At 45.0% G+C, this 23,031-nt stretch overlaps 1 protein-coding gene across 2 annotated transcripts in view; it reads left to right on the plus strand.

The window, feature by feature from the left end:
- CHCHD6 (coiled-coil-helix-coiled-coil-helix domain containing 6) overlaps nucleotides 1–19,600 on the plus strand; it is a 109,743-nt gene extending 90,143 nt beyond the window's left edge. For both annotated transcript variants that reach the window (XM_084214808.1, XM_084214809.1), the window contains one exon: nucleotides 19,052–19,600. In XM_084214808.1, the coding sequence (XP_084070934.1) occupies nucleotides 19,052–19,075 (24 nt within the window). In that variant the 3' untranslated portion in view covers nucleotides 19,076–19,600. The remainder of the gene's footprint in view (nucleotides 1–19,051) is intronic.
- The last annotated feature ends 3,431 nt before the right edge of the window (nucleotides 19,601–23,031 follow it).

Below are 23,031 nucleotides of genomic sequence, written 5' to 3' on the forward strand. Positions count from 1 at the left end.
TTTCCCAGCTGTTCAAATAATTGTTTTAACCTCTCAGTGCCTGGAAGTGCTTTTCACATCCTGATAGCTTTGCATTGTATTTCTTTGGTTTCATGGTTTAAATTACCAACAGTTTTCCCCCTGTTCCAAATGGTTACTCTGTGACTTCCTTCTCTATAGCTTTAAAGTCTGCACTGTTCTGAACACCACTGACAGCAAGGCACTTTTAAACTTCCACGCTGGGATACTGAGCTCTCACATCCTATTTTGGGGTTTGGGCTTTTTTGTTGATGTTCTCCATACACACGTGTACCCTGCAAAAAAAGAACTTCAATATTTAAAGATCCCATTAAAACCAGAACAAACTGGTCTTGCCAGTGGCCTCTCTGGAGTGGCATTTCACTGTATGTAGGGAAGGGGCTCTGACAGAGACAGCGAAGCCAGCACAGAATACATTGTCTTCATGCAGTTTTACAGGGAGTAAAGTCAAAGCATTTAATTTGACAGTGGTTTCTGTAGCCCTGACACAAGGCTGTGATGGCTGAGGACAAGGGAAAGCTTCCTGCTGGTCTGGCAGAGGACATGGCTGATTGAGCTGAGCGCTCAGTTCCAGGGCAGTGTTCCCAGCCCAGGGTGATGCTCAGAGGGGGGGGGATGCATCTTCTGTCCCACCTGGGGAAAAACACTTTCATGTGGGAGTACCTCCAGACCAGCAGTGTCTCATTTCATAGCTTCACTTTTCTTTTTGATATTTATATTTATTTTCATTGAGCATTGCTTTTCTTGAGTATGTCTTTAATGGCCTTGCCATAGGGACAGAGGTAAAATTTGAAAATAAGTAATTGCGTTGTGATATTCTGGACATATTGTTGTAGTTTCTCTTATGTGTTCTTCTCACATGTTCTGAAAGTTGCAAAAGGTGATTTATAATTCATCAAACTAAGCATAAAACATCTGACTGCAAAGCCTATCAATCTGATCCCATCTCTTTCCAGCCCTTTAATTAGGGAAGCCTTGCTGAAAAATGTACCCATCAGCTACTGAGAAATAGTGCATTCCTGGACCCTCAGTATAGATCTTGAGTTATCCAGGTGCCAAAATGCTGTCAGAACTGACAGATCTTAGAAAATACACCCACAGGCAGAACATTATCCATTATACCAGCACTGAGCAGTGGGCAGTAAGGAAAAATCAGCAGAGAATGTGTCTTTATAAACTTTAATTGGCTTTTCCCGTTGCTAAAAATCCCTGTATCCGGCAGGGGAGAGAACCTATCTAGCAGTTTGATTTTTCCATCCCAGAGCTGAAGGGTGCAGTCCATCTTCACTGACGTGTGATGTGGACTTGTCTCAGCACAGCTCCTGGCAGTGCAGTGGAATCCACAGCCCACAGAGGAGGCTGCCAGGCTGTCCTCGGTGAGTGACCGTGCTTAAACAAGTGTGAAGAATGAATTACTCTGGATAAGTTGGATTTCGTCTGTGCTCCCTTTTCTCAAAATTTGCTTCAGACAGAGCCAAACTTAGTTAAAGTTTTCTTTGGGTGCTGGCTGCTAACTGCTCCTGGAATACAACTGGCTGGGGTGTGGAATCAAGGATCTGGGCAATGGATATGCTGATCAGAAAGGAGACAACAGCCAAAGGAAGCAGGAACTTTGCCAGAGCTACAGGAAATGCAGAGATTTGGGGGGCAGAACAAGCTTCTTTTGAGTTGTTTGGCACCGCAGGTTTTCATCAAAGGCAAAGGAAACAGCAACTGTGTGGATTTCTCCTGGGAAGGCTGTTTTGACACCTTGTTGCAGCATCTTACATTTACTGAACTATGTAAAATGTTTCAGTTCTTCTTTGTTGCTTGCGTCTGTTGCCATTAGATCTATGACAGTTTTATTAAATAATCTATTCAAGATCATTGCAAATCTATTATTATACTGTTTCTTTTCCTAATTGATTAGTGAAAACTACTGATTTCTTTATTTGTGATGTGTCACTTCACTTGCTAAATTCCACAGAATTTCTGAGCGCATCTTTATTTTAACTTTCTATTCAGCTAAGTCAAGCTCCTCTATCTCATTTCTGTAAATACTAGAAAAGAGAAGTATGTTCACTCACAAAAGGCAATTTAGTAAGTGAGCTCCGTTAGAAAAGTTTCTTTTTCAGAGTCCTTGGTGATCTTAAAAACAAACTGTAAGACCATCACAGGTTTGCAGTCATATGAAGTCAGTTTAACCCTTGTGCTTAATAAAACTTTTTAAAAAGCAAATTGTAAAGGTTTGTTGTTCTGTAGGACCCGTCCTGCTCTTGGCACAGATCACTGTGATGGTTTGGAAGGGTTTGCTGAGCTGTGGCAGACCAAATGGGTGTTCTGGAAACTCTTGTCACCTCACTGAGAGTGCGGTGTGGAAAAGTGAGGGTGCAGCAGGGGCCAGGGACCGTTCTGGGGCTCTTTGTTCCGGAACGCCTCCATGCGCGCTCCGGCTGCAGCATGAGCCTCTGCCCTTGCCAGGGCTGCTGCCGAGCCTGGCACAGTCAGTCCTTGTCAGGATAAACTCTGGAGCCTGCACTGTACAAGCTGTAAGAATATGATGGACCTTATGGAAAAATAAGTGTTGATTGTGTGGTTTTTAATTTTTTATTTCTGCTTATCATATGGCCGTGAGAGACACAGCAACTTCTTGTGCTTGGAAGGTTTCTTTAGAAATTTGAAGCAAGTGGGAGGAAGGAGTAACAAAGTCTATTCTGTTCCTCTAATTCAATCTCCCTATTTACGAGTCCAACTCGTCAATATGTTGTCACTGTTCTTTGCAGCAAGAGAAAGACTGAAGCCTTAGAACACTTCTGGAGAATATCTACAAATCCATGTGAATAGCCTAAAACATCATAATTCGTGTGGTTTCCATGGATGCCGACCATGCTGCAGTTAGGGCAGTTCTGGTGTGTTGCTCCAAATGCCACAGCAATTTTACCAGGATGCAGTATTCTTGCCTGCTGGCCCTAGACTCTGGTGGTGTTGCTGTCTGCTGTTAAAAAGCTGTCTTGTGCCTGTGTGAAAGAAGGGATTCCTGTATGTGCAGCTTGAGGAAGTGGTAAAGAGTTTTAAGTTTTATTATGTACTATAAAATAATAATTCCTGATGAAATTAAGCTGTATAAAAAGGATATCAGGATTTTGACATTGTGTTTTGAGATGGTAAAATGCTTCTTTGTTGGCCTAGAGTTACTAAAGGTGTTGCTGTTCTAGATTCTGAGTTTGCCAATGCACAGTGTAAATGTGGATGGACACTGCCTGGCTCTGGCTCTGTGTCAGTCATTCCCTAAATGCCTGTTGGCATCTGAGTGACCAGCTACTCCTGCTTAAAAGCAAGCCTGCATGATTCTTCTATTTTTCTAAACCATTTGCTGTCTTTAATTGAGCACTGGGAGCCATTGTGTGCGTGGTGCTGCAGGATCCTTGTTGTGTAAGGGCATTGATAAATATGTATTGTGTTGTCAAGTGTTTGTAACTACTCTGCAGGTAGTGGTGGAGGAGTGAGCTGCATACAGTTAAGAGTCCTTGTGTCTCTGAGGTCAATAAAAACAAGATGGCAGAGGGGATTGTGGGAAACAGAGCCAGGGTAGCTGCCTTCAGCATCACCTGCTAATAAACCAGCTATTTATAGACCAGCTGAGGCTTTGTCAACCAGATTGTTAAATTAGTATTTACATACTGGCCTCACGGTCTTCCACAGAAAATGTCATTTGCTTTAGTGCTTGGGCATAAGTGCAGCTTCCTGTGCTCCAGGCACATGAGTGTGTTTGGTCACAGTCCGTGGCTGGTAGTGTGTGTTTGAAACCATTCCTGATAGATTCTTACCTTGCAAATAAATCCTCTTCTCCCTGTAGCATCATTTTCCCATCTTTCCGTGCCTCTCATTTCTTGCAGAAAAGCTCACCTTTGTTCCCAAATGTCCGCAACTCATCATGAGGCTGATCTCACTAGAGAGAGAGAGAGATGAGCAGCATTTCTGCATAGCAATTCCTAGTTAATCTCTGCCTCTCAGAGAGAGACTTGAATTGTTGATGGCTTGTGGGTAATTTAATAACTAGCAAACAAATAAGATGTGTAGATTGTAGCAACTTAGCCCAGATGCAAAATCCCCACACCTATTTGCATCTGTTTGAAAGAATTCTGTTATGAAGGTTTGCTTTTTTACATTTTAGCACCGTTGAAACAGCATCAGGAAGAGTTGCTGCTCAGTGAAGCTGCGTTGATCACAGCAGGCTCCACACCTGGCTAAGCAGTTTCAATCCCCTGCGTGTGTGTCTGTGTGCCTTTCAAAAGGGAAGGGTAATCTACTTGCTAGACGTGTCTCTCGTAGTCCTTGGACGACCTTGAACAGTCATTTAACTTGTGTTTATTTGCCCATCTCTACCTGGGCAGATATTACTTCTGTGGTTTGGAGTGTGGAGGTTGAATGGATGTCTCGGCTTCGTTATGGATGAAAAGTGTTACTGAAATGTAAGGTATTCATACTGTCTCTTCAGACAGCTGATCAGAGTTCAGATTCACCTTCCTGTCTTGCTGCTTCTTGCTTCAAAGCCATTTGGACACTTGGATTGTGCGGGAAGTTGGAAGGCAGTAATAGCAGGGCTGTGATGCAGACAGGTGTCACAGCCTTCGCTCAGATTCACTTCTTAGCACTCGCAGGGCTGTTGATAAGGTGCTGTTATGCTGGTATTGTGTTATTCTTAATCTGTCTTTGGCCTGTAAAGGGTCCATCAGCATCAGTTTCTCTGACACCTTGGCAGGCTCTCTGGGCACCTCATTACTCTTTTCAGGAAGAGCATTGCAATCCTGCTCCTGCGTCCGCAGAGAGCAGAGCTCACCTGCCTGTGCCAGCCCAGCTACTGTGAGGTGAGGGCTCAGAATGAGGGCTGCAGTTTCTCTCACCAGCTACATGAAGCACATAATACCGCAACAATAACACACTATTTCCTGAAACTGTTTCCCTTTTATTTATTCTGTTTAAGGCAGCAAAGCCTTGGTTTCCTCCCCTTCAAATTCTCTTGGCCCACACGACAGGGCGTGGGACAGGCCAACTGTGGCCCTGGGTTTGGGAAACCTGGAAGTTGATTCCTTGGAGAATAAATTCCACTGACTTGGCTGTGCTTATTTCACCATTACCTTTCCATTTTAACTTTAATCCTTGCTGTAGGCAGCACCTGATTCTTACATTTTCAGATCTACCAGTTTTTTTCTGCCTTCTGCTACTATTCAGGGGAGATGGGGGTTGGGATGTGGTATTCTGCAAAATGTCAAGGTCTCTTCCTGGAGAGCTGACAGCAAAGGTGTTTTATATGTACATGGGCTATCAGGATGAGACATTCCTACTCAGAAACATTGGCTGAGACAGACAGACATTCCTCCTGCCACAGAGAGACAGGCAGGCTCACTGTTGCCAAGCCTTGAAATATTTGGCATGTTTTCTATTGCCCTAGTTTTGTGGAGTTGTACCTGAAGTTTTATAAGAATATGAGAATTTTAGTTCTGTGTTTTTACTGTAAAAAAAGAAAAAGGAAGGAATAAATAAAATACAATAAACTAACCCTCCTGCCTAGACAGAAGTGGTGTGAGAATGTGACTCAATTGCTTAAAACCAGAAGACAAATTAAATAACCCTAGTGTATTTCTAAATAGTTTCACAAGTAAACCTTGTGGTTTTGTGGGAGTTTCTGAATTTCCTCTTAGGTTTTTAATGTATGAGGAGTCTGCAGCAGAGCTTGTTTTCTTGGGTGAAGGGATATTTGCATCTCTCTTAGAGTTCACGCATCTGCAGTGTCCACTGCAAGCAATAATGAGCTGACCAAAACAATCAGTCTCCCTGAATTAGAAGAGCCCGGCATTCTTCAAGTTTTCTTTGCATTCTAATTTGTGGTTTTTCAGTTGTTCTAGCTTTCAAGCTTTTCTTGCAAGCAGCAGGATCTTAAATTTCAAGTGGAAGCCAAGATTTCTTGTAAGAACGTGGTTCAGGGTAGTGGTGTTTTGACATTTTCACAGTTATGTCATATATCATCACACCTCTCTATGAGCTGGCAACACCATTTACACAGAGATGAGCGTAATTATTCACAAAGGGGCCCTGTTAGAGCTTCGGACTCCCTGGCTGATCTAGAGGAGACCAACTGGCTCTGCAGGTCTGTGTCTGTCTTCCATGGGCTCACAGCAACACGCAGCTGCCTGTGCACTTTCGCGTTGGCTCCGTAGGCCGGTGCCAAGGCACGTGCTCCTGAAATCACCAGGGAATTCAGAGGCTCCCACTCGCACCTCTGCATGGCCTGAGCCGAGGGACACATGCAGCCAGGCTCCCACAACAGAAGGGTTTCCAATAAAACTGAAACACAGAGTTATTGTTTGTCCAACCAGTGGCGAATGCACGGAGCCATTGTGTGGGTCCTGAAAGCCTGGGCGCTTTATTCTCTGCAGACTGAATGGCAGCCGCGGGTAATAATAACACAAGATTAAAAAAGCCAACATTATAGGGGCATTTACAACCTGCTGAGAGAATGAAATCTCAGCAAGGCTGAGCTGTGTCTCCAGTGATCCTACGTTTTTACTGCTTGATAAGGAAATGATGGGCAGCTCTGGAGAAATGGCCACCACAGAGCAGATGAAGGGGGAGCAGGTTGGCTTTTTGAATGCTGCAGTAAGTAATGGAAAAGCTGTCTGCAAATCAAGTGACCAGCCCGTCTTTCCCCGTGCTGGCTGAGCTGGGGAGGTGTGTGCAGGCACCCTGTTTTCTTCCCAGGCAGGCATCAGTGGCACTAGGATTGGTTTGCATAGTTCAGAGCCTTGTGCTTGGAGGTCTTTGGTCAGCATCATCCAGGCTGGTGCATTGGTGGCTGTTAGCAGGTCCACTCAGGAGAATTTTCATGTGAGAATGAGACTGACTGTGGAAAAGAGATGGTGGAATTAGCTTTTTGCCTGCAGGAGCAGGCACTCTTTCTGTCAGCCTAAATTTAGGGAGACAATAAATATTGGGCATCCTGAATGCAAGTTCCAGTTCTAAGTCACAGTAATGACAACGACCTGACAGAATTTGAGTTCATCTCACACCTTCTTACACGTGGAGTTTTATTACTTTCAAAACAAAGAAATCCTAATCCACAGGGGGGGAAAAAAAAAATTTAAGGAACAGCTCCTTGTCTTAAAAATCAAGCCTTTAATTCAGTGCTGGTTTTAACAATTCTTTAACACAAATGTCTTATAAAGTTCTTTGTAAACAGCGTCGTAAGACCCACTTCACCCTTGCACACATGGAAACTGTTCTTGGTAAGTCAGAGACAGAGTAGCAGCCTGTAGGAAGATCCTCTCAGGATATTCCCAGGCTGCAGAATAATGATGGCAGATTAAGCCAGCCATAACCTTGCTAGCCTTGAGTATTACCAGCGGGCTAACCCTGCCAGTGCTGAGCCACAGGAATTTGTACCCACCTGTTCAGACAGGTTGTGCAGCTCTCTGCTACTCAGCAGGTTTCTGCAGCAGCAGCTTACATATGTGACCTTGGGCTTTGGCATTAATGATGCAGTGAGTCGGGCACACTCGCGCACACTCGGGCACACTCATTCACGCTCGCACACACTCAGTCACGCTTGGTCACACTCGCGCACACTCATTCACACTCGCACACACTCGGGCACACTCGGGCACACTCGCACACACTCGGGCACACTCGGGCACACTCGTGCACACTGGTGCACACTCGGGCACACTTGTTCACACTCGGGCACACTCAGGCACACTTGGTCACACTCATGCACACTCGGGCACACTCAGGCACACTGGGGCACACCCCCCCCCCCCCCCCACTCCCCTCTCCCCCCCACTCTGCATCACCTCCTCTGGGCCTCCCACTGCAAACCCTTCTGGATCAGCAGCCCCAGCTCGGGACTTCCCCCACATCCTCAGCAATGCCGCCCTCCCCAGTGTGTGCACGCACATCCCAGAGCAGCCAGAGAGACACAGCTGGGATGAGATTTTTAAGCGCTGGCTGTTTAGAGCAGCTGGGGAGAGGAGGAGGAAGCAGATGGATCACGTGTGTGTAGGTATGTAGCTGCATTGTCTCAGATTGTACAACATAGGTTTTGCTACATGGCTAGGGAAGGTGTGGTTTTATAACTGTACTTGTCCTTTCCAAAAACATTCTCATCCGTTCAAGTCTCTTCCTTTGCTCGTGCCAGGCAACATGGCATGGAAATTTCTGGGCCCTGGGTGCTGTTTCTAGTGTGGGATATTATGGGGTTTCAGAAATTCAGAGTGCTTCATGGATTCATTTACTTGGATTAATGAATCTGTCTCTGCCTCTGTTTCCCCAAGAGTAATGTGAAGTTACTTACGTCAGAGGGATTTATGAGCTTTTTTCTATATTGGCCATTTTGCAGAGAGTGAAATTCAGCTCAGAGGGCTCTGCAGAAGGACAAAGTATTTGAGTTTATTCTCTTATAATCCTGGTTGCAGAAAATTGGCAAGTTCCTGTTTAAAGTCTCTTTAAACACAAAGTATAAGTACTCTTTGAGTTTTTTGTCCTCTTTCTTTCTTCCTGTTTTTTTCTCTCTCTCTCCTTCCTTTTTATTTTTGTTTTTATTTAAAATGTTCCCTTAAACTGCAAACTGTACAGGTTGTGACCTGAAGGCTCCTCTGTGCTGGCACAGATTTGCAGAAGGCAGCTGAGGGCTTGCTTTGTTTCCACAGGTTGCAAGGGTGAATTAATTGTATGTTAGTGGTAAGGTCTTTGTGGGCAGAGTGTAAAGAGGTATTGAGTGACAGTAGAAAAGAATGGTATAGGAGGGGGGCAGAGAGGATGTAGCTTAAACTAAATATGATGCTTGCTTTTTTCCAGAACCTTTACAGGAGAAGCATGAATGTGTTCCCAGTCCAGAACTCCCTTGTCTCTTCCTCCCCTTCCCCCTCCCTTTTTTTCTCTCTCACCCTCCGGGGCTGCTGTTTTAGGATGAGTTGGTTCCAAACAGACAATACTTTCCAAGCAGATAAATGGACACCTAAGCAGCTGCACTGGTATCTATCATGAACAGACATGCTGTACAGTGAGGAAAATTACAAGATGGGACTGGCATCATTTGTCATATTGTAAAAAAATTACCAAGCTCCCCCTCCACTTGAGCAGCATCCACAAGACAATTGAACAACACACTTAAAAACTGTCACTTTCTTTTCCAGTCTCTGAATGCATTTTCAAATGCTAACGTTAAGCATCCCACCTTCAGGTCCTCTGGAAAAAATGTGGTTTAGACAGATGGAAGCAGGTCTCTGTCTTGACACTGATGCAGGACTATAAATTTGCAGAGGAGGCGATAGGAGATAATTATTTAGAAGGCTTTTGTGGCTTATTCCAGCATCTGGTATTCTACTGGGGTGTCCCCTGAAGAGGGATAGGGGCAGGATGAAACTAGAGAAATGCTGAGCTTGTTTTTCACTTGGTAAAGGCTTTTAATCTTGAAAGAAGGATTTGGAATTTACACAGGAGGAGACACTGAGAAATCAAGATGCATCTCCCAGAGTTCACCATGTTCCCTTTGTTTGCTCAGACCCATGATTCAGTTGTAGGGCATTTTATCTCCTGGTCTCTTCATTGCACTGGTTGAGCTGGGTGCCAGTGGGCAGCTACTCAGAACAGATCCCTGCTGCCCAGGGGCTGACTGGGACAGTGCCATGCTCAGGGTAGCTGAGCTTGCAGCTTCCCACAGGTGCTGCCTGGGTGTGCCTGTGGTTGAGCATCTCCATCTGATCTCACAACCGAGGATCTCCGTAGCCTCCCGATGTGTTACAGCCTCTCCATCCCGATCCATGGGTCATGCCCGGCAGGAACACACAGTGCTCTCCAGCCCGAGCTGCACATTCCCTACCCAGCACTTCCCACTCCTTGATCTTGTCAAAGGGGAGTGGCACAGTGAAATGTTTAGTGTTTCTTGACTTCTGAAACCTCTGTCCAAGAGGTGTGGCTCGGTGATTTGACTGTCTCGGTTCAAGTCATTAACATTTCAAAAGGGCTGTTAATTCTGTCTGGTTGCCTGAACTTGGTAGAAGATTGTCTAATTGGGGCTTGGTGAGGGCCAGCCAACCAGACTTTTCTTCCTTGAGATCTAATCAGATCTTGCAGCTCCTGGGACCAGATATTTCAAGATACTTGAAAATTGGCAAGAGTTAGACATATAATTAATTCTTTATAATCTGATACTCAAATACTGTAAATGCTCAGTCAGCAATAAGCTTCTGGTGCAGGAGAGTTCAGTGCTGAGTCAAACAGGCTGATTCTGCTGAAATAATTTCAGTTTCTGGTTTGTAACTGGGTAGGGGAGGATAGTCTTCCAAAATAGTTTTTTTCCTCTGTTTAATTTTACCTGTAGGTGCCCCTAATCTTTGGTAGGTGTTTCACAAAGACAGGTAGGAGTCAAATCTCACATCTATCTGCAAACAGAACTGAGAATTCCCAGTTTTCTCTTGACTCTATCGTTGCTGATTTTTGCCTCTTCAGCCAGAAGAAAAGGAGAGCGACATCTACACCCATGTGGGTGAGATGAATACAGCTATCACACAAATAAAATTACTGGCTGCCGAGTAGCAACAGCTTAATGAAAATGTGAAGTGTTAAACAAATAAAGCCAGTCAAGCTCATAATACTTCTGTGTGGAATTTCACTGTATCACTGAACAAAAATAGAATTAGTCATAGAAAAAGAATATCTGGAGAAGGCTCTGCCTGCCTCTGTTCTTGGTGTATGAAGTCAGACTAGACAGGATTGAGCCATACTTTAAATGTGGACATGATACCCTGACCCAAAGAGGAATTCTTTTTATCCAGAGCAGGAGCCTGCTAAAGCAAGACAGAAAGGAACAAGATAAAGCACCAGATTTCCTCTGAAGCCTAAATGCAAATTGTACAGAGGAATGGATCCCTTGAGAACTGAATTTTTGCATTTCTTTAGCATCTTCTCTTGGTGAATAATTATCATACCTCTGTGTGGTTGGAAAGCGGCATTACTCTTAGGTACAGAAAGGGAAACTGAGATGGGGATTTATTTCAGCTGCTGGAAGAAGTTGGGAGGTGAATGACAGTAGAGCCTAGGACTGGCTTATGCACTCTAGGCAGTGCTCACCCTCCTGGAGTGCACAGGGAAACTTCAGGGTTTGGTAACACTGGCAAGCGCCTGGTGAAATCCCCAGTCTGAGAATTTAACAACCACTGTTGAGGTCCCATGTCAGAGGCACAGACAGTGCCATACCTGAGGTGAAGTGTTTTCAGCTGTTCTTTGCATTCTACCCAAGGACTGGACTTTCCTGTGCTTCTATCTTCATGAAAATTTCTGGAGTTAAAGACATGCTCATTCAAACTAGTGCAGGTTAGTAATACATGCTGGGATGAGTTCTGGAAAGACAAAATGCAGTATGTAAATCTGGAATCAGCTTGTGAAGAAGCCCTGCAGCCCAGGAGCTGCTATATTTGCCTCCAAACAAAATTACATCCTCTTTCCCTGGCTTCTCCCATCTATCTATGTGGGGCTGTGAACAGTCAGTGAGTGGGATGGGATGTTCCCTAGGATTTGGGAGAACACCTGGGGCTGCTCCTTCTATCTCCTGTCTCTCTCTTCCTCCAACCTCTCCCTGATGGCATTTCTTCACAAATGAAGCACATCCCAGCTAGGCTTGGTCTCAGGTTGTGTGGAGTCACTGGTGTATTGAAGGTTTTGTGTCTGGGTCACATGGAGCTTTAATACACTGGGGAATTAGAGATGTTTTAGGAGTTTAAATTCTAAGCACCTTTATTTTTCTGGGTGACCTTGTGAGACTTCCTTGCACCAGACCTGTATCTCTCTCTGTCCTACTGCCTTTATCTAATTTGTTTTCCTGTGTATGTTACTGACATCCAGTGAAGTGTAATCTGTTTTGAGAAAGTGGCATTTATAACAAGGATGCTGCTAGTAATCCCTGCATTGAATCCCTATATACACAATGTTCCAGTAATAATTAAAGTCACAAACTTCAATCTTGAGGGATGCACAGGGGAAACCTATCCTGAAATGAGGCTTGCCATATCTGACTTTTCTACTTCCAGCGCTTTTTAGCACTGTAGGATTTGCTATTTTTGTTCCAGGACTGAAGTAGATTGAAGAGGAAGTCTGACATCCTGAATTTACACGTCCTAACAACAGTGTTCATCAGTCAGTCTTCTTACCATGTCCTTTCTCTACCCCTTCTCTCTATTAATTTTCCTCAATAGTCTGCAGGGATCATTTGCCAGCCTGATTCAAATTCCTGCACTTCCCTGGCATCTTGTTTTATAACATCTTGCATCATGTACTTTCCATTCCTGTAATCCATTTAATCCAGGATACTGAGATGGCTTTGCAGGTATTTATTGCATTTCTTTCTTCCCCGTGTAAGGAGGTAACAGGTCATTTATACAACTTAATCCAAAGTCTCTTGGCTTCTGGAGTTATTTTTTCCTTTTATTTTCCCACTGATTATTCTGGAGGCTGGTAGCAAGAGCAGGATAGACAGTATGGAAAACTTGCTAATATTTGTGTCTATTGTTTCATTGCATTGTGCCCAGAGCATGGCTTGGCAGTTCAGCAGTTAAACCCCTGCAGCCAATGTCCCCCAGCAAATAATGTTACTGTTGCCTCGCCTTAATTTTTGGAAGTGTTGGGCTTAGGGTTTGAAATAATGAAATACTGTTGCATCAGTAAGTGGTTTTCCATTCCTTTTGGCTCTGGAAGCGGATATTCACAGTTGGGTGAAGTTCATTTTAATCCTCACAAAACCAGAGCTGGATTTGTACAAGTTGTCATTGTTCTGCTTTAGAAACACTCTGTGCCTTCTGGATCCCTTTATCTCTCCCAGGGGCTAATCCACAAGCTTGCAAAACACTTGGGGTGACTCTAGTTGCAGGATGGAGGGGCATCCAGTGTTATCTCCTTTGCCTCCTGCATTGCCTTCTAGCACTCAGTCCAGAAAGGCACAGTAGTGTTTGGAGCGTGCAGTTTCTGATGTGTACAGATAGTGGGATGTAATTACCTTCCTCTGAGATACAGTCATTACACTGGCTGTAAAGAGAGAGGGTCACAGTCCTAATGGGAAATGATTTTAAAGCAATCTTGACCAAGTCTAGTGGAGCCATTTCAGAGCACTTAAAACTCAGCCAGTCCTTCATGGCACTTGTGATATGTCCACTTCATGCAGCGAGAGGCATTGGGATTAACACTTGTTGAGGGATAAAGAAAATCCATGATAAACTGCAGCATTGGCTTTGGGCAAGCATTGTGTGCTGCCACGAGGGAAAGGCACAGACAGAGCCTGGCTTTGATTATTATTGTTCTTGATACTGATTTGGAAAAACGCAGGGCTCTCACAGAAGCAATAAGCCAGAAGTCATGAAATCTGCCACCTTGGGCTTCCCGTGCTACAAGAGCTGCTCCTCTGTCCCCAGGCTTGATTCCTGCAGGGGCAAGAGGATTGTTCCCATTTCCCAGGCAGGTAGTTGGGCAGATAGAGACACAATCCCCAGATCAGAGCCAGATCGCTGGTGGGTGCACTGTTGGTTTACCTGGGAAGTTCAGGCTTCAAAAATGTTCTGTCTTGCAAGGCAAATTTGGTCAGAGGTTGTTTAATAGCAAATACTAGTTTGTGTTATGTTAGACAGGCTTCAGTGTGCTTTGGTGCGTGCTGGGGTTGTGCTCAGTAGCAAGGTGAGGAGAAAGATTTCAGCAGAGCTGATGGAAGGTGGCAGTCAGCAGTTGTAGGTCATATTGAGGGGCTCTGGCAGGTCTGTTGGGATCAGCCCAGGACTAAAAAGCAAACACCACTTCACATAAGCAATTTTCTGTATCTCAGTCCTTTACAGAAGCACAATAGCCGAAGCTGTGCAGGTTAGCAAAGCTCTAAGCTGGTACCTGGGAGAGCAAGAATAACTAGTAGTGAAATGTTAATGTCTGATTTTCATCCTTTGAGCTCCTCTGTAATGTTATTGGAAAACAAAAATTGTTTAAATAATGGAGCACACCCGATGAAATTGTGCAGTGATGCAGAAGGGGTTGAGGAAGGGTTATTCCTTTCTTTCCATTACTTTTCTCCTGCTGCCTTGCCTCCCAAGCGTGGGTGGAATCTACGTGTCAGGCGCTAGTGACATCAGCCTGGCCCGGTGGCTTTTCTTAATGGCAAGAATGAGATTAAATGCAATTAACATCGATTGAGAAAAAACTGCCCTGGGTTTGTATGTGGATTAATTAACAGTCATCCTTTCAGCAGCAGCCCTTTGCAGAGCCGTGTTTGTTCCTCCTGGCCCCGCTCTTTTCTAGCACATGTCCAAAATCAAAAGCACTGAGCTTGTTCCCTACTGCGACGTCTGGGGTTACCAGCTCAGCGGGGAGATGCAGCCCCCCAACCAGGATGATTTTTTGTGCAGTCTGCTGACTGCAGAGCTGCTCAGTCAGTGGCAAAATATTTCCTGTTAAGCAAAGCTAATGACGGGAGCTCTCTGCAAGTTAGAACAATGATCAGAACAACTGTCTGGAGGAAATCAATGTTATAATGCATGAACAAACAGGTGAGTCTCAGAACAGCTGGAGATTAGTTGTGCTGGTAAATAACTTTGTATTCGGGTGATGCAGAGCAATGGGGAGGTGTCGAGGCAGAGCAAAGCAAGCAGTGGGCTCTTGTGAGCCGAAGGAGAGGGAGGAGGAAGCCAAAAAGACTTTTTCTCTTCCTAGCACTGTGTTGGTGGGGTATGTAGACCAGGAGACTTCCATGTGAAAGCACTTTCTGGGGTGTTGTGACAAAGCATCTGGTGAGTTTTCTGAAAAGTGTCTTTTCTGCTGTCAAGCCAACTTTGAAGGCACCATCTGGGGAAGTAGCCAAGAAGTCATTGGGTGAACTTGCCTGCTTTGCAAAACTATTAACACCAGTACAGAGAAGAGGGAAAACAAAACTCTCTTCATAGCTTTTTGAATTAATGTTTTTTGTTGTTGCCAGGCATGCTCCTGGCCCTCCTTATTCCAGTCCCAAGGACAGCAACTGTTGGACTCCTGAAGGATGAGAGAGACAGAGAGGCTTTTCTGTGCAATAACTATATGGCACAGAAGTGCTGTGATCCATTAGTCAGCACAGCTGCTCCACAAAATAGCCAATACTCTGAGTGTAACAGAACAAATTGCACATAACCAAAAAATACCTACAGCATACATCAAACCAAAGTGACTCAAATGTCCCTTGGAGTGCTTTGGGGTGCTAATAGCCCTGCAACAAATGCCTCATCCAGTGTAAAGGCCTTGAACACCCATCTTAGGGCAGGTCAGGATTTTTGTATTTTGTTTGTGCCTCTTTCCACACTAACTAAGATGAAAAAGTTGTGTGGTCACGTTGCTGAGGTCTGCTGTGTGCCAACAAGTATTGTGATGTTGAGAGCTGCCTGCACACGGCAGGGAACTAGGAACTATGGAGATTAATTTCTACTTTGTCACTGACACTCCAAATGCACCGAGTCATTTATCATGGGGATCTGCTTTCTGATTTCTTCATAGCTGCACAGTGCCCATATGTGTGAGTGCTGTGGTGCAACTGCTTAAAGGGATGTTAAAACAAAGGCAGGGCACGTGGTGGAGGGAACTTGCAGGGTTTACCCTGTGAGACTAACGCTGGTTAAATAAATACGTCTTAACACAGCTGAGGCTTGGCAAAGAGTGTCTCTGGCAAGCACTGAGGGAGGAAGTTCTTCAGGGTCTGGCTTTTCAAGGAGGGAGATTCCTTCTCTGGCTGAGAGCCTCCAGCAAGGCCGAGAGCCGAGGCACAGAGCTGGCGGGCGACTAGGGGAGGTGGAGAGGATGCTGCAGATCCACCAGGCAGTCCCAAACTTCTGCACTGGGATGCAGCCTGAGGAAGAGGGAACAGGACAGATGAACAGGTACATTAGAAAATCTTGCTGAAGCTTGCTCACCCCAGTGCTGGGTACCAGGGCCTCAGCTCTGTTAGAGGACAGGGACTGTGTTGGGCATTGACTGGACTCCCTTCTCAGCAGGGGTGAGATTTGTGGAGCACATCTACTTGCAGAGCTCAGCCCTTTCTCCTCACTCAACTGGAACCAGAACTGGAAAGCTACTGGCTTTCCACAGGGGCTGCAAAGTGGCAGGCTGTGTCAGCTGAGCAGCCCGTTTTGACTGCAGTTAGCTCCTGAGCAGGGTGCCACAGTGGTGGAAGAGCACGAGTTAGTGGCTCAAAGGTCCCATTTGCTGTAGAGGCATGGAAGAAAACAAGTGCTGTGTGCCTTCCAGCTGGACTTGCTGTCAGGACTGAACAGATTGCCATCCCTGTTTGTGCTGATGAGGAATTTGCCTTTGTGTGGACACTGTTTTCGTATGTAGAGGCAGTGGGCTGGAGCTCATCAAGACTGGAACCTGGTCGTTACCAGGATTGCCTTGGCAGTGGCATTAAAAATAACCTGCCCTCCCTATGCAAGAAAGGCACTGTTCCCTCTCATCAGACTGTGGGTGTGATGCACTCTCCAGGGCTGTTCATCTCTGACTTCTTGTTCTGCTAAGGCTGCAGCAGAGACCAGCTCATGCCAGCTGTGGGGCAGTCACTTTTTGAGGAGGCACCAAAACTTTTCAGTCTGAGCCTCAACTCCATTAACTGGGAGTGTCCTGTCTGGTGAGAACAGTGATTGCAAACTGCCTGGGCTTGTTGCCTATTCACCTTGTCTGGTGCATATGCAATGATAAGGGCATGGAGAAGAGGTAAAGCTTCTCCTTCCCTTTCCTGGCTCCTTCTGCTCAAGGTAAGTGCTGTAGCAACCTGGTAGCTTCTTGCAGAAAGATTCCAGGTTGGAAGAAAATGAGGAGGTGCCAAGTCTGCCCTGGCATGGCTGCAAAGCTATGTGGGCAAAGAGTGGGTTTAGTCTGAGAGTTAGGGTGTCCCTCAGCCCATCAGTTCTGGGTCCAGGCTCACTGTGCATTTTGAGGAGGTTTAGTCATCCACAGTAAGATGGAACCTGCCCAAGGAATGTTTATGAGCCTCCAGCTCAATGCATACCTGGTATGTGGGTAGGTTAGGCTGGAAGGAATTCATTGAGGTTAAGAACTGTTTTCATTTCCTCCTGAAATAAGTTAAAATATCATAGAATCATATTATGGTTTATTCTGGAAGAGACCTTAAAGATCATCTATTTCCACCCCCCCTGCCATGGGTAGGGACACCTGCAACTGCATGAGGTTGAAATATGAAGTTATGATTTTGAACATGAAATTGTGTAACTCTGATATTCTTCAAAAAGTGTTTAAAAAGAGGGGTTTTACTGTCTTCCAGAAGGGTTATCCACAGAGTAGGCACAGAAGTGATTTTGGTTTGTTTTCTCTTTTTTTCACAAAATGTAGCATTCCTGGACACTTTACTGAAGTGTTACAATGTGAATACAGCAAATTACTTCATTGCAAAATTGATCGTGAGTTGTTACTGCTTCATTCATTGCAATTTCAGTGAGTGCTATTGGAGTTTTTAAAATATATTGCTCTGTGCATAACTTTTAAGTCACTAATGATGAGAAAAATTACCTGGGAAATTAGAGTCAGTGGAGTATTATTGATGGTTCATTTGTCAGATTTCTGCATAACCTTTGTCTAAATAATTTGGTGTACAATTTTCTCTTTATTCTTGAGTTCTTTGAAGCTTTTCCAGTTCATTGTTGTCAGAGATGGGGCTGTCTTTGGAGATTCAAGGCCAGCATTTTCAGTCTACGTTGGCCATGTGTCAGCCAATATCAGCCTGCTGTGCAGAAGCAGCCCAAATGACATCCTCACCTTCTGACAGACAGTGCCAAGCGTGCTAGCATCATTATTTTGTGATGTTTTCCATTCTGATTCACACTGAGGAAAGCTCAGCTTCTCTCCTCAGAAAGGCAAATATCTGGAGAGTAGAACTGAGCTCAAATACAGCCCTAATAAAAATGGGCAATGAGACTGTATGCAGTGAAGTGTTCATTTATCTTTCTCTAGTTGGCTTTAGGTGGGTCCTCTTAACATGGATGAGTACTGTCTGCTCTGCAAAAGGGGCCTGCATGTATCCAGAGTGTGAGAAAGAAGCAGCCTGTGGGTGGGCTTACCCTCTGTGGTCCTGCTGTTCCTGTGGCACTGACACAACCGTGCCACTGCTGCTGCAGGAGTGCTGATTGCCCACCTTGGCAAGGGGGATCCAGCACTGGTTTCTCAGATCCTCAGAGAGAGAGGTGTTACAGCTGGTGTCATGTGTGTTCTCATCCACTGCTGATGGCATTGTTGATTTCTTTGACTTTATTGATGTGATAAGATAAAAATAGGAAGAGACCACAGCAGGCTTTGCAATCTCCATCCTAAAAACTTCCCAACTGGAAGCTTTCTGTCTTATGATAACCCTCAGAAGTTCACAGCTCATATGCAAATACCTGCAGGATCTGAGGAGGTACCACTTAGTAGGTTTCTGTGGGGACAAAGCAGATCTGATTTTGCTTTGAATTTTGGGAAGGCTTGGGTCTTAATAGGATAAAGGCTGTCGGATATGTCAGGAGTTAGAGTGGTCTCTGAGTCCTCATTTTTCTTCTTCTCCCTTCTCTGGTGGTCTTATAGTGATCCTGTTCCAGGATGAGAGAATGGGGAGCATGTGTGTGTTTGTGTTTGATGGCAGCTAATCAAAGTGCTTCTATGTCCTCCTGTACTGAGGCAGGAATTAGTGTGGGATCGCAATTACTCACTGCTCCAAGGCTTCTCTGGAGCCCCAGCTGTTCTGTCCCACTGGAGGCCAGTGGATTTACAATCCTGATTGTTGCAACTGGCCATGTACTCTTGATCACAGAATCAGCCTTATGTTTGGCATCATGAGCTGCTTTCTTGCTTCCACACTTCTCTCCCCTTGAATATCTTGTATTTTACAGTAGGTGATACCTGAAGATTTTTCTGAGGGATTTTCACCCTGCCAGTGCTACTCTTTCATTTCTGTTGTTAACATTCCCGTGTCAACAGCTGCATAACTAGCTCACTGCCTTTTCCTTTTGTCTCCTTTTTTCTTCAGGAACTGTTTGTTAATTCTGGATAAACATCATCTGCCAGAGAGCAGAGCAGAGGACAGGGACCACGGACGCCCTTGGAAGCTCCAGCATCCTTCTGGACAGACACTGACCAAAACCAGTGCCTTCTGCCCTCCATGACCAAGACAATACAACACGATTGCTCTACTAACTGCCTGCATGTATCAGTCTCAGTGGACATTCCTTGGGTTGGGAGAAGGGTCCCAGGAGCAGGGGATGCTATAGTTTCTTTTCATTGTTTTGCAATGTAAAGAATTGTGTTGACCCCAGGTGCTTCCAGCATAGGTCGTAGCTTAAGGTCTTGCTCCAACACAAGCCTGGTCCACCCCGTTCTAACTTTGGTTTCACCAACCTACATCTGAGTTTCAGGAGCTGTTGCCTCTGTTTGTTTGCCCTGGAGAAAGGGGTCCCAAGTATTTGGAAGTAACCCTGAGTAGCTTGTTAGGATTAACTGTTCCTAGCATGCTCCCATTGGTTACACCAGCAGGCACATTCCTTCCCTCCCAAGGTTCCCTCCTAAACAATAAAGTGTTTAACAGTCACTGTGTGCTGTGAGATATTTCAGTCCCATGAGTTTGTAAACTGCTGTTTTCTGCCTATTGCCAATGCCAACAAAAACTCCAAATGAGTGTGAGGAATAGCAGTATTTCAAGTCACAGTTTATAAATCACAAAACTTGTTCATTTTGGTCCCAGGATGACTGGTTTATTTGAAAATACTTGGTTACGAAGTCCTGGCTGAAGGGAACTGGTGGTGTGGAATCATACTGGAAAAACCTTTGCCTGCTGGCTGCAGAGCCGAAATTTTCTTTCTTTTCACAAGCTCCTGTTGTGTCTGCCATGAACCACTGTCCCTTTCATCCTTGTGCTCTGTGTTGAGCCCTCTCCTTGCTGCATGAGGAATGGAGGAAGCTGGGTGCCTCTGGAATCTTATTCTCCTCCAGGTAGGTGTGGCAGAATTGCAAAAGGCCTGTCAGCAAACCAGGGGAGCAGGTCTGCTTTGGTAACCTGATTCCTTTTCTCCGGGTACAGCTTCTCTGTCTGGCAGCATTAGCTTCCTCTCTCCTCTCTGACTGTATCTGGCAGGTTTTGAAGAATGTGAACATGGATTTTTGGAGGTCGTGTCAGAGTTTAATGCAGTGTTTATGAAAATGGATGAGGGGGGCTGAGAATTGTTTTCTGTGTTATATTCTGCTTTGTCTCTTTTTTCTTTAGACAGCAACTTAGTGCTTTACATCTCCATTAAAGCAACAAAATGCCTTTCCTTCTTATTGAGAGCTGATGCCACAACACTTTTCATCCTCAGAAGTGATGTTTGCTTACGCATGGCTTATCTCTGTTAGTCTCAGATCTTGCAAAAATTCCAGCTCTGCATCTCTCTGTAGGTCAAACGTGCTGTCCTAAGGGAGGAAGAGCAAGTTTTCCAAAACTAAGTAGGACAATTAGTGCCCTCAGATCTGTTGGAGCAGAACTGGGTGGGCTTTTGCTGCTGCTGCCATGCCAGCTTTTGGATCTGCTTGGGATAGCCACAGAACTTCTGACTCTGCAGGCAGAGATTTAGAGCACCAAGGTCTGTCCCTGACTAGATTTGAAATTATTGTTGGTCTGAAGAGAAAAGTATGTATTTTGTCTCTTCCTCATTTTCCTCTTGCTCCTATCCAGCATTGCCTTGCATGAGTAATTTGCATGTTATTATTTCAGTTGCCCTAAACTGGGGGGGACTGTGATACCAGGGCTGATTATTTGGCAGCGCTGGGCAATTTTCTCTGTTAGGAAACTGTAATACATTTTCATGTTCTTTTATAATGAGCTTTATTTACCAAATTGGCAATTCCTCTGTTGAGAAATAACTGATTACAGCATTCAGGGAGTTGCTGTCATCTCAAGATACACAGGTGTCTGTGGAACATAAACAGATGTGATCATTCAGACAGTGAACTCGATGGGGGTGGGGGGGAATCAGCCATAAAATCATAAATGGAACAGCTACAGCTAATGCTGGCCAGGTGCACTGCGGCTGTGTGCAGCCCAGCAAGGACAAAGTGGCACTCAAAGGCCATCCAGTACCTCCAGATGAGGGACTGCTTGATTGTTAGCTGAAAATACACCTCTTACCTGTCACTGCACTTCAATACTGTCTTTCCTAACTCTGTCTCCAAAAGTTTCTGAGGACAGACATTTATTTGTGGCACAGCCTTGAAGTGAGAAACTCCTCTATCCTGCTGTGTGGGGTTTGATTTTAGCTTGCTCTGTGCTAAATGTCTACAAACTTCTTGGTGGTCATGTCCATGGGGACTGTGGCCCCATCTGCCTTTCAGCAGTCCCTTTCCTTTGGTGTTTCCCAGTGCCCAGGAGCAATTTTGTTGCTGCTGTTGCCCTAATCACCAGCTCAGACACCTGAGCCTGGGGGAAAATACAATCACCAGGGATGTCAATAGGAAACTGCTGAAGATGAAGTTCAGTTGCAGAGTCTCAGCTTCTATCCAAGTAAAAAATGTGCAGGTAACAGAGCTTCTTGAGTGAATGTTTTTTCTTCCCCCTCATCTTTGCTGCTCCTGTAGTACCAAGGCCCCTGAAAAGAAGGAAGGAGCCCTGCACCTTCTCCTAGGCTCCCTCTCCTTGTTTCTCCTTGACTCCTTGTGGAATATTCAGAGCAATTTTGTTTCTGTGCAAGATTGTGACAGCAGGTGTCAGTTATGCTCCAGAGTGTCAGAGATCATTATTCCTGGAGCCTGGTGTCCAGTGTTGAATGGATGTCCTTTCCACACCACTACCACCACAGCTGGCACTAATGGACAAGTAGGACAGCAGGATAAACAAGGTCTGAATCCATTGTGGAAGCTGAATTAGAGGCAGTTTCCTCCCAAGGCAACTTTGAGGTGGGGTAGAGGCAGCCAGCCACGCTGTCTGTGCTGCATGTGCTGGATAAGAAGCAGCTCTTTTGTGGCCAGGAATACCTGTTTCACCAACTAAAACCAAACCTCCCTGTGGCCAGGTGCAGCACAGTGCTCCCTTCAGCTGAGCAGTGCATGTCCTTTTGCTTGCCTGCTTATTGCAGTTCTCTGCAAGCTGGGTAATTTTGTGTACAAATGCATCCGGTGATTTGGATGCAATGCGCACAATTGGGGTAATTTCATGTGAAAATACAGCTTGCAGAGTGCCTGCTTTAAGAGTATGAATTGTTTTAAAACTTGCCAGATGAATGGAAAGAACAACCTTTTTATTCATGCATAATTTCTTAGCGTTGCAGGAAGGGAAAAGAACAAAACCAGAGAAGTTAGAGAAGATACAGGAAATAACAGAACTGATAAAAAATTTCCAGTGGGCCACAGTAGCCCTGTAAATGAAACATTCAACAAGCAGCACTTTGAGATTCCAGTGTGCGAGAACATCACCGGCACTCCAAGCACCAAATTTGTGATCTTGCATAAAAACTCAACCCATTGCCTCCTGCTGTTAATATTTCACACTTGGCTTTGCATGATGCTTTATCTAATATCCTCTCTGCATTTAGGCAGCTACCTTCTCTGCCTTGTCCATAACAGGAGAGGCGGGAGGAGGAAAGCAATTGCCAAGTATGTCTGTAATCTATGTAGGAGGGTTTTGTGTAGCTGTAGGGGGAGAAGAGTAAGTCTCATTTCCTATTTTATAGTCTGCTGAGTCCTGTGATCTCATGCTGTGTGCTCCTTTTCCAAGCAGAATTTTTCAATTTGTCTTTCAAGTTCTTGTTATTTTTTATTTCCAAACTGGTTAAAAGTGTTTGTCTGTAACTTGTTGATAAATTGTTTGTGTCTGACTCCCTCAGGTGCTTCATTGCCAGTCTTGTATTTGTCTCCAGACCACCTTTTTCTTCTCTTGTCTTGTGCCCCCTCAGTGAGCTGTTATCATCCCTTTTTTGGAACCCGTGGGAGACTGAAGGGCTGTTCAGTGTCCTGTGACATGTAACCCCACACCTGCTCCCATTC

Source organism: Fringilla coelebs (genome assembly GCF_963513975.1).
Source record: "Fringilla coelebs genome assembly, chromosome: 13".
Classification (NCBI taxonomy): domain Eukaryota; kingdom Metazoa; phylum Chordata; class Aves; order Passeriformes; family Fringillidae; genus Fringilla; species Fringilla coelebs.